The sequence below is a fragment of the Limanda limanda genome, chromosome 9, assembly GCF_963576545.1.
Source record: "Limanda limanda chromosome 9, fLimLim1.1, whole genome shotgun sequence".
NCBI lineage: Eukaryota > Metazoa > Chordata > Actinopteri > Pleuronectiformes > Pleuronectidae > Limanda > Limanda limanda.
In genome coordinates this window covers 11,551,875-11,563,762 of record NC_083644.1, presented here as the reverse complement: position 1 = coordinate 11,563,762, position 11,888 = coordinate 11,551,875, and the positions used below count along the sequence as shown (strand labels likewise).

The following is an 11,888-nucleotide window of genomic DNA, read 5'->3' as shown; positions in this document are numbered from 1 at the left end:
CCACATCAGAGGGACACAAACAGTTCTGTGCACACTTCAGCCAGAAGAGGTAGAGCTAAAGTAAAGGAACCTTTCAAAACAATAAAAAAAAAGGGGGTTGTGCCACTTCCAGGAGTGGAGATGAGTGGAGGGGTTGCTCCAGTGCTCTTGTGTGGTCTTCTCCTCCGCTCGTGTGTCTCTCTCCCCTCGCGGCTCTTCCTCCTTCTCTCACTCTCTCTCTCTTCCCCTCTCTTGTGGCTCTGAGCCTATGAGCTGTCGTGGGCCCTTCCTTACTACACATCCAGCGGGGCTTTAAAAGGAAGGGCTGGAGGTCTCAGCAGCCACACACACACACACACACACACACAGACACATACACTCTCTGCCTGTGCCTCCTGCCTGTCGGTCTCTGGCTTGCTGCTGTGAAAGACCTCTCCAGCCTCGGATTAGAGATGCAGAAGCCACAGTGCCGGGCCCCCAATCTCACGCTCATCCTCCTGTGCACCGTGCTGCTGGCCGCGGGCCGGGCTGCTGTGGGGAGCCAAGGTGAGGAGATGACAAGGGGTTCTTATTGCTGCCTGCGGGGGGGATATTTGTAGCACTTTGTGGGCAGACAGATGGACGCGGAGCAGGTGACCTCAACCTGGGGAAAGGGTGAGTGTGTGAGGACAGGGCTGTGCTTGAGAAGCTGCCGTGGTCCATGAGCAGAAAACTCAGGTGTGTAGGTGTGATGGAGAGAGAGTGTTTGCACAGATGCACAAAAGCGTGAGTGAGTATATTTTTTGCCTGTGTCGTCCTGGTTCTGTAAACGACTGTTTGTCTTTCCGTTTTGTTTTGGCTGAAGGAATGTTCCACCTTCGACTTCCTTCGCCGGGAGCCCCTCAGTGGGCATGAACAGACAGAAACTAATGGGTCTTCCCGGTTGTGTGTTTGTCATTTTGACACTTCTGGCGAATACCCTTTTTTTGCTTTTCTAGCCAAAGGCAAAACATATTATTCAAAGTGACAGAGAAAGGCAAAAAGAGATGCATGAGCGTGCAGGCGCCAACGCTTGAATTCTATTGAGGCTCATATGCACCAGCGCTTTAACATTACACACATGCAGACAATATCACACACTCCTTGTTCTCTACCTGCTTCTTATTATCACTGAGATCTACTCATATCCGTCCACTCTCTTCCACACACTCACCTCACAACTCTTTCTCTCTCTGTGTGTGTGTGTGTGTGTGTGTGTGTGTGTGTGTGTGTGTGTGTGTGTGTGTGTGTGTGTGTGTGTGTTTTTGGAGCAGCACGCTATGAACTTGAGAGGGAGCCGGCGTATTGGGATGCTCAGGCGAGAGCGACACTGGATGCTGCGCTGAAGCTCCACCCTCGGAACCACCAGGCCAAGAACATCATCCTGTTCCTGGGCGACGGTAGGTCACGCTGTCCTCGCTGATTCTCTTCCAGCAAACATGCAACACACACTCCGAATGTGGGGGAAGTTTGAACAGAAATAGTCCCTTTCGGTCGCAGTGACAGCTCGATATGCAACACGGCTTAGTTGTGGTGCGTCTGCGGTGCTCAGGATGGATTAATGGAAAGTGGCTTTGACAGTGGATTGTGTTTTTCCTCTAGATTTGTAAAGATCAATGAGCCGGAGATTGTCATTAAACTTTGGACAGCTTTTGTGAAAGGAAACATGTGAGGCTCTTTCAGTTTTTCTGTCCTCTTGTGTAACATCGTTTTTTAAAAAGTTTTTTAGGCTTTATCGGGTTTCAGACAGAGGCTGAAAAGAGGAGCTGCAGCAAAGGACAGTTTGTGGAAAGTGATGTGTTTTCTGAACATCACAGCGTGTAAACATTTTCAAGTCATAACCTAGGATTATGAACCTGAATTTGAGCTTTATATGTCTCCTCTAAAAGGCTAGAAATAAATTAAGTTTACATGGATATGACAAGCTAAGCCTTCTTTTAACCATAAAAGTATCATAATCTTAAAGCTGAACTAATATAAAAGATTAAATGAAAGAGTGAAATTTGAAAGGCGTGGTTCACAGTGACAAACGCACATATGATTGTTAGCTGACTCAGCGGTTCTTAGCTCTACGAGAAGTAGTTCAGTTTTATCTTTATGGGTCCTTCTGAGAGCTTTAATCATTTTTCCAATGCAGCAGGCAGCTCTTTGAACCAAGCAGGTTACGATAAACCCCCGTTCACCACCTGACAAGCACCAAACAACAGACAGTCACTCAGTATAGCTTGTTGATGGAGTGGAGCCTTTATCAGTTTAAGTACCAGATATTTCCATCAGGATTCAGGGGATTTCACACCAAAACTTAAAACTGGGCAAATAAGGGACATGAATTCATCAGGTGGCCAGAAACCCAACTCCAAATGAATATTATTTGTGAAAAAGACGAGTTTGTTCTATTGTATTCAGGATGAGAATGTGTAAATCAGGGTGACAATTAAGAGTAATTAGCAAAAATGCTGACATGCTCCATTTTTCAGCCATTCATACGGCGGAGTCTGGCGTTCATTGACTACAAAGGGACGATTGCCGGTTAGAGAAGGTTTCCATTTGGAATTGACGGGAAGATATTTGACATCGAGTGTTACTTGTGTGATATATTAACTGCTGCTGAGGCATGAAACTAATTGTTGTTGGGGGAACTGTATAAATGCAGAGTGTGTTTTTCTCCCCCCCTGTTAACCACCAGAATATCTGCTTTAAATCAGACCTCCTGAGTCACGTTCCTGGGTGGTCGAGGCTGAGTTTTCTTTGCGCGTTACTTCTGTAATAATCTGCACAGAGCCTTTTTTCAGTTTAATGTGACTGTGATGTACAGGAAAGAGTTAAGTGCACACAGGCTTCCCACAGGGGCTGTCAGAGTCAGGGGTGAGATGAAGTTGTGGGACGCAGAAATAAATAAACTGTTCAAATGTTTTGGACAGTGATCAAAAAGCATGTACTTAACCTTGTAACCTTGGCAATAACTGTGGTATAGTGACATAGCAGAATCTTTGTGTAAGTTTTTAAACTTGTGGTCTGATTATTTGCAGAGAAGAGTCACTGTTCGCCCGTGCGATGTTTTTGTTTGACAATGTGGTTCTCCTGCAAAACAGCTGCCATCACTGTCCTGCCCGTGTCCACATTCAGTTGACGTCCTTTCCGTGCTTTGAGTTTGTTTACCTCAGTTACAGTCTGAGCTATTCATTACTGGTTTGGATTATTATTCACAGGCAGGACAGAGAACGGTTGTCACTGCTCTGTGGGAGTCAGACAACCCACAGAAACAAATACGCAAATAGAAGCTTAAACTGTTGAATCCCTACATCCCAATCCCAATACAACATATACTCTGACTGTAGATTGAGATTGCAAAGCTTAAAAAAAAAGTTAATCGGAGCACATCTGGGACCTTCACCTGTAAATCATTTTCTCCCAGGGATGGGGGTGTCCACTGTCACGGCAGCGCGGATCCTGCGAGGTCAGATGGAGGGCGGATCGGGGGAGGAGACGATGCTGGCCATGGACAAATTCCCATATGTGGCCTTGTCTAAGGTGACAACACAACACTTACCTGCTGATCATCACAGAGCCTCTAAGGTTTCATCATATAACCTTGGTGTGTTTTGAATTAATTAGCATTTTTCAGCAAGAGGAGTATTTTATAATCATTGTCCTGTTATGGCCGAATCACAGACTGTTGAAGATGGAAGATGCATCTGTATGTTCTCTGAATCAAGTAGCTTATTAAAGGCAAACTAAGCACAAAAAAATAACACTTGAACAAACATCAGTGTGATAAGAACTACATGAAAGGAGAGAATCATCCCATCCACCAACATGGAGGAAGCTGGGCTCACAACCTATACTTCATCCAGCCAACAGGGGGCAATCAAGAGCTTTTGGCTTCAGTTTTGGGCACTTTTATGTCGTGCATCTTTACATACAGCTGTTCCATGCATTAGGGGGACCATTTAAAGCTTTATTGGCTTTCTTTTCTGTCTAACTGAAAAGACTTAGTAACATTGGATGTAAGCAGAAATATTTTCTTGGCCTGAATACAGTTTGTTTTCGTACAGTGACATTTTTTTCCCCACCACATTTCCGTACCACTGGATTAGCATTAGCCAGCAAGTTTTTATTTGGACTATACAGGGATAGAAATGACAAAGCAGTAGTTCTGCAGTTTTCACATTGCTCATCTAAATACTGGAAAAGTAAACGAAAGCAGACGAAAGTTACAAAGGCTCATTTCTTGCCTCTGCAGTCTGTGACCTCACGCATGTATGCAGAGAAGTCTTTGGACATTGCTGTGTTTGTTTGGTAAATCAGTAAAGTGTGACACGTGGAGGTGGAAAAAGAGTGAGAGGCAAAGCGCGGACAGCAGATGAATAACCTGGCGTAAAGAAGGGAGGGTCAAGGGTTCAAGCACGTGTCCATCTTTCACACGCTTTGTCTTGTGAACATGTTCGATCTTGCCTCTTTCCATCCCTCTCTTTTAGTCTGAAACCAGCTTCAGGGGATATTCAACTAAATCAACACTTTGACTGAAAACGCTGACATTGTGGTAGAAACAGTGAAAACAGATCATACACAGATCACAGTCATATAATTGTTGTATTGGTTATCCTGACCAAGCAGAATCCGGAGTCTTTAGTTTCTCTGTGTTCTAACCTATAATCAAACAGGATTTAACATTTACTTCATTCAAGAGCAATGCACGAGAAAACAGTTATTTCCCAGGAATGTCCTCTGTCTGTTGTGTGAGACCAGTTTGACATTAAATAATGGCAACAGCGGATTCTTTGAAACAATTAAAACACTAAACTTAGAAATAATTGCTACCCTGACACCTTTGGATTCTCCCTAGGTGCTCATCACCATGCAACAAACACGAAAATAGCATTAAATTGTATCATAAAGGGAGGTATTCTAAATGTTTTACCTCACTTGTCTTGATTTGTATTTCTCTTTTTCTACTACACAGACCTACAGTGTAGATAAGCAGGTCGCCGACAGCGCGAGCACGGCCACAGCCTACCACTGCGGCGTGAAGGCCAACGCCAAGACTGTGGGACTCAGCGCTAACGCGGTGGCCTACGAGTGCAACACCACCTTCGGCAATGAGGTCTACTCGGTATTACGACGGGCAAAGGCACAGGGTGAGGACAGTAAACGGCTCGGCCAAGTAGTGGGTGTGCTGTGTAATTGAGAGGTGAATTGTTCTGAATTATATTCTTATCTCAAGATACGCACCGGAATAAAACGATCCTCTGATAAACCTGCTCTCTGCTACCTGAGGATAAAACCTTCAAGGTTCAAGGTTCAGAACAACCGATGTGTCATTATTATTTCACTCTGACCACTTAGCATAGGAATATCTATTCGTTTGTCGAGTCATGTGTATGAAGGCACATTAGTGTTCATTCTGTGACATATTTTACTTACTGCTGCAGTATCATTGTAATTGTTATGTTTCTGTGTTCTGACGAAGGAGGTTATGTTTTCACCTCTGTCCGATCTGGATCAGGGGAAAGATCCAGGACACTTTTTTTTACGTTTCTTCAACATAATTCATGGATCTGGATAAACTGAAGTTTATTTTATCTTATTTGTTTAGTCTTTTTGATCAAGTTTTATATATTTTAATAGAGGCTTTTGATAAGTTGGATCTATGTTTTCAGAGAGGATTATAAAATGCATTTTTAAATAACGATTGACAATACTGACTATTGTTATTTATTAAATTTTCTCAATCACTTAATGATTTAGAAGCAATTATTGTTTCTACTTCTTTCACTTGACCGAATAACTTGACCAGAAGAGGCAGAGCTGTGACTTCACTGTTTACTCATCCAGAGCAGTTTGTCTCCGAGAGGTGTTTGAATACAGCTTGAGATCGGCTCCACCAGGAATAACACTCTCTCTCCCCATGTCAAGGAAAGAGAAAAACATGATCCTTGAACAACATTGTGTTGATTCTTGTTGGGGTCACACACAACCCCTCCACAATATTTCACGAGAATCAGTTTTGTAGTTTTTGAGTAATCCTGCTGACAAACAGATAAACAAACCAAACAAAGGGCAATGAAAACACAACTTTCTTAGTGGAGTTAAAGAATAGTCGAAGTCACTTATATAATCGTGTTCAAACTGTGATTATTTCACGGTCAACAGTTGTATTCCTGATCTAAATGTGTGTTTCCGTTCCAGGTAAATCTGTCGGTATAGTGACCACCACCCGTGTCCAGCACGCCTCGCCGGCGGCTGCCTACGCTCACTCTGTCAGCCGCAGCTGGTACAGTGACTCCGACCTCCCTTACAGCGCTCGCCGACAGGGCTGCGTCGACATCGCCACGCAAATGGTCACCAACGTTGACATTGATGTACGTCAGAACCAATCTGTTTGGCATTTTTTTTAAATTAACCGAACTGATAAGTTTCATTTAAGAAACAATCTTATTGTTAGTGTATTATTCCAACTAATCTGAAACAGCCGTCCTTTTATCGCTGGTTTGTTTACAGCTGTGGGATTTAATCTGACTTTATATTGCTTGGATGTAGTTGAAGTGAGCGAGGGATTTTATTAGAATACGATTTCATTTCCAAAGTGCCACAAGTCCACGAGGACTTTGATCTGGTCAAATAGTTAAAAACATTACAAGGCAGCTGAAGACTGACAGACAAAATATAAAAGAAGAGGAGGGCAGGGCCTCAGAGTTTAATGCATATAAGGAATGTGACAAGAATTAAAATTACATTTAGTCCAGCAAAACATATCCATGTTCAGATACATGACGATATTAAGTTATTTAAAAATATATATGTTTGACTGCAAATTTAGAAAAGACCCAAGTTGTAAAAAGTTTTTATAGAATATTTATGTGCATTTACTTTTTAGCCTCACTGTTACCATCACTGTTAATATTTAATACACATATGCAACAATACATATACTACACAAAATAAAACGTATAAAGTCAGAGAAACAAAATGTGTGTCTTTCCATATTGTGACCGACTGAAAACCTCCACTACATGCTAACACTTGTTATGGTGCTGTACCCTTGCACACTCTCTAATCATCTGTATGTGATTTGCATATGCATGTGGAAAAACGTGAAATTCACTGTTCTGCTTCATTAATGCGACTTTCTATTGTGTTTGGTTTTCCTTCAAGGTGATTCTGGGCGGAGGGAGGATGTACATGACACCAAAGGGAACCCCGGACCCGGAGTATCCTACCTCCAACTCTCGAAAGGGCGACCGCAAAGACAAGAGGAACCTCATCGACGTGTGGCTGAAGGCTAAGCCAGTAGGGTCATTCCTTATTTCTATCAGCTATCTACACTCTAAAGATGAGCACCCATATCCTCATGTGTCCCCTGCTCTGTGTTTCAGAACAAGAGGTCGCACTACGTTTGGCACAGGAAGGAGTTTGACGAGATTAACGCTAAAACTACTGATCGGCTCATGGGTGAGTTCATAAACGTGTTAACACACAGGTCATCAGGTAGTTTCAGCTGGTGAACACACACATGGACTAAATCTGTGTGGAAACTCACTGACAACATACACATCAAGACTGATAGAAAGGTGTTAACTAACGTGTGTGTGTGTGTGTGTGTGTGTGTCTGCACTCACTCTTATCTAAGTTACGACATCTGCTCAAGGGCTTTTTCAGTTTTAATTTTTACAAGCATGTAAAGAACTTATTATGGTTCACAGTAAAGTAACAGGTAGCTTGTGCTATCACCCTTCACCACAGCGATAAAACCATGTGCACAACACAGAACTAGTAGGAATAGTCATGTCACAAATGGACTTCTTCTGTTTGACATTTTTCACGCATTTGAAAGTGTTCTTGTGTTTGAAATAAGACGCTGTTAAGATAGGCAGCGGTTTATTGTCATTTAAACTGCCCCCCCCCCCCTTCTCTGTGGGTCCAGGTCTGTTCGAGCCGAAGGACATGAGATTTGAGGTTTTCCGGAACAGCACACGAGACCCCTCCATTGTGGAGATGACGGAGAAGGCCATAGAAATCCTCAGCAAGAATCCCAAAGGGTACTTCCTGTTTGTGGAAGATAAGTTTGACTTTATATGTATATTTATCAGCCGTCCTCCAAATAATTAAAAGCTCATCAAGCATGGCATTATCAGCATCATTAAGAATAATGGCCTTGAACATCCACATGGTCAATATCAGGACTCTTGACCCTTGAATTTAGTTTTATGGCTTGAATATATAGAATAAAGGGTAGTCATCATCTAATCAATAATGTATGATCAGAATCGTATTATCGTAAAGATCCAGTGTTTGTGGCCGGGTCTAATTCACTTGCTTTGCATTGTGTGTTATGTACGAGGGAGAATTGATCACGGTCATCATGACGGCATTGCAAAGCTGGCCCTGACAGAGGCAGTGATGTTCGACCAAGCCATCCATCGCGCCTCACAGCTGACCAGAGAATCGGATACACTGACTGTGGTTACCGCCGACCACTCCCACGTCTTCACCTTCGGTGGAAACACTCCTCGAGGAAATCCCATCTTTGGTAAACCTAGCATGTTGTTTCGGATGCATGAAAACAGCATGAAGCTATGTAGCGAGTAGCATAAGAATCCAGCTCAGAATCATGAAACGTTCAAAGTAAAACGGACTTATTGACTTTCTTCTAGATACTTGTATATGCAGATGATACTGTAGTATTTATGATTATTTAAGTTGCATGTTCATTCAAAATGTCCATATTGTGAACATTACAACTGTCATTACTCACCTGTCCTATTGTTTTTTGCTGTTCAGGTCTGGCACCAAAGAGAGCAGATGACAAAATGCCTTTCACCAGCATCTTGTACGCCAACGGCCCCGGTTATGTCCATGTAAATGGGACCAGAGGAAACATCACAATGGTGGATTACTGTAAGCACTCAAACTAATGTCTTTCAGATGCAGCACTCATCTCTGCCGACGTGTGCACTTACAGCGTCAACCGATGTGGTTACGGCTGACTCATGCCTGTGTTTCTCTCTGGAAAGCAAAGATGAAATATGACGTCTGTGGCCCCGTGTTGTCTTCTCCTCCACGCACAGGCCTCATCGTGAACAAGTAACCTTTAGAGGTTATTTGTGTTTCTTTGTGGAACACTGGACAGCAGCGATCTGGTTCCTCCTTCTCCTGTTCCGCACTGTTTGCTTCAGTCATTGCAGTGAGGGAGCCTAGAGGAAATACCTCAACACACACACACTAACACACACACACACACACACACACACACACACACACACACACACACACACACACACACACACACACACACACACACACACACCCTGACCTTTAAAGTCCAGAGTTTTGTACTTTTGATTGGACTGGCCTCACTTTATGTCTTTGGAACCATTAGTTGTGTCTCAAAAGTGCACACTCATCCTATTTGGCGCCTTAAGTCAATGTGCATAAGTGAGATACACTCACCTTTAAAACTTTATCTGTTGGAAGTAGAAGTAGCACTCAGTGGAGCGCATACCTCTGCCAAGGCACAACAGTCCCCTTAAATACGATCAAGCTTCACTCAAATTTCCCATACTCATAGATATTAGTCCTCTAAATGTGCCAGATTTTTTCCATCTGGATCCATTAATTATTCCCTGGAAAAAATTGTGAAAATTCCTGAAAAAAGAAATTCCTGCATCTGCTTCTGGATTTAATGGGTTCTTCCTTGACTCATATATCATTCTTCTAGTTTTTGCATAATCTTGCTAAAACATTTACACATATAAACCAACAAAAAATTTGTGCAGGGGTGAAAACATAGCCTCCTTGACAGAAGTAAAGATATGAAGGACTGCAGTCAGCATCCACGTCCTGATGAAGACTTATTTGTACACTTTGGTATGATTACTGAAAAAAAAAAATTTGTCCACAATACTGCAAAATGTTATATTTACAATACATACACTAAATTTCTGTACTTGTTTTCCAACCGAGTGTTTGTTTTGGTGGAGAAAAGGCTTAGGCAATCTTTCATTACACATCTAAATACTGCCATTAATCAAAAGGACTTAAAATGACCTTTAAGGGGATTTAAAGATCGTTGTAATCAGGTGTAATTGCGTAAATTACAGAAGATTTGCTAAACATCATTTCATGCACATAACAGTCACAGAAAGCTCCGTGAGGTGAATGCAAAGATAATGGTGGGTGGCATCTAAGCTGACAAACAAAGGGAATCCGCTGTAATCTCTTGTTAGAGAAATGCTGAATAGAACTTAATGTTGAAGTGACAAAGACCGAATATTCAGTTTTTAGTATAGTATTCTTTGTTTACAATATATGTATTATACCTCAGTAAATTGTGTACGGGTTTCAGTCACATTGACGTGTTGTGAAATTATGGTAAACATATGGTCTATTCAAGCAGCCACTTGTTTCCTTCCAGACGATGAAGAGTACATGCAGCAGGCCGCCGTCCCGCTGGACTCGGAGACGCACGGCGGAGAGGATGTAACCATCTACGCCAAAGGCCCAATGGCTCACCTGTTCCACGGGGTGAAGGAGCAAAACTACGTGGCCCACGTCATGGCCTATGCCGCCTGTTTGGAGCCCTACACGAACTGTCCTCCTCACCCTCACAACCACACCTCCGCCGGGCGTGTGAACGCACCCTCGAGCTTCCTGTTTGCCTTACTGGGTCTCATCTGGTTTTTCAGATGACCCTGAAACACACACATGTCAAAACAAACACACGTTATAGGCAGACAGCAATACACAGTGCACTAAACATCCATACACAAACACATTTGCTGTATACACACAGGCTGGCAAGGGTAAACATTTGCAGTATAGCACTGTATGTCAAAACTGAAAAATACATAGGCCTAATCCCTACGCATACAAACACATGTGTAATCCACCATACATGCAAACTGCAGGCTTAAACATGCATGTAGCATCTCATTCCAAATGCACACAGACAGGAAGACATTGTAGGTGAGATCAATTTGCAAAGATTATGAAAATAATCTGCAAATATTAACATGAATGCACATGCAAGCGGTTCAATAAGAAACGGTCTATGCAACTGTAGAGCCTCTGCAGAGACATCAGCACTCACAGTTTTCTACTTTGCGAATCGCAACATGACTACTACCTTTCACTTGTTTTTATCCTGTTCCTATTTTTCAGCATGATCTGCCTGCTCAGAACTGTCCAACACTTGAGAGCTGTAATTCTCTATTTACACATTAATCTGAGGCTTCACTCAGAATAACTTGAAACAAACCAGCAGACTGAGGCCTCAGTGTCCAGCTTGTGGACAGCAGTTAGGAGAAACCTGAATTGAGCTCCATCATCCCATGCCATGCCAAGCTGCAACACCAACAGACCTTACAAGAACTCATCAAGATACTGTACCGCTCTCAGGAGGGGAAGACATGTAGCTTTTAAAGATTTTTTTAAGTTTGTATCTTGACCTCATTGGCTCCAAAGGGTAAATCTGTTTTCTGTCAGATTGTCTGCCTCTTGATACAGGATATAATCTCTTTGGATTGTACATGAATGTATTTTGTATGCAAATCTTGTCAATGTATTTTTATACTGTTTCTTTTGCAAATGTTAGTTATATATATATATATGAATAAAAATCAATTTTTATGGATGAATCTGTTGTCCAGTTCATTCAATACAAACTCTCTAACTACCCTTAAATAAAGAAAATAACAGGTAATTCTGAAGATAAGACATAACTGCTCCCCAAAAGTGAAGCCAAATCACCTGCATCGCCCCCTAGTGGCTGGCTGCAGAGTAGGTAATAAACACCTCCTCCCGTGTGCTAGCAGACCTGTTCAGTATTTTTTTCTCCAAGACGTTCTCTATCACTTTGATTAGTTCTATTCACCCAGATTCTTGGTATAGTG

General features: G+C 42.4%; 1 protein-coding gene across 1 annotated transcript; it reads left to right on the top strand.

Moving 5' to 3' along the window:
- Positions 1–431: 431 nt before the first annotated feature.
- alpi.1 (alkaline phosphatase, intestinal, tandem duplicate 1) lies at positions 432–10,686 on the top strand. The gene is made up of 11 exons (XM_061078453.1): positions 432–525; positions 1,272–1,397; positions 3,413–3,528; positions 4,961–5,135; positions 6,187–6,359; positions 7,153–7,287; positions 7,374–7,449; positions 7,922–8,056; positions 8,336–8,527; positions 8,779–8,895; positions 10,412–10,686. The coding sequence occupies exons 1-11, from the start codon at positions 432–434 to the stop codon at positions 10,684–10,686; spliced, it is 1,614 nt and encodes a 537-aa protein (XP_060934436.1).
- Positions 10,687–11,888: the final 1,202 nt, after the last annotated feature.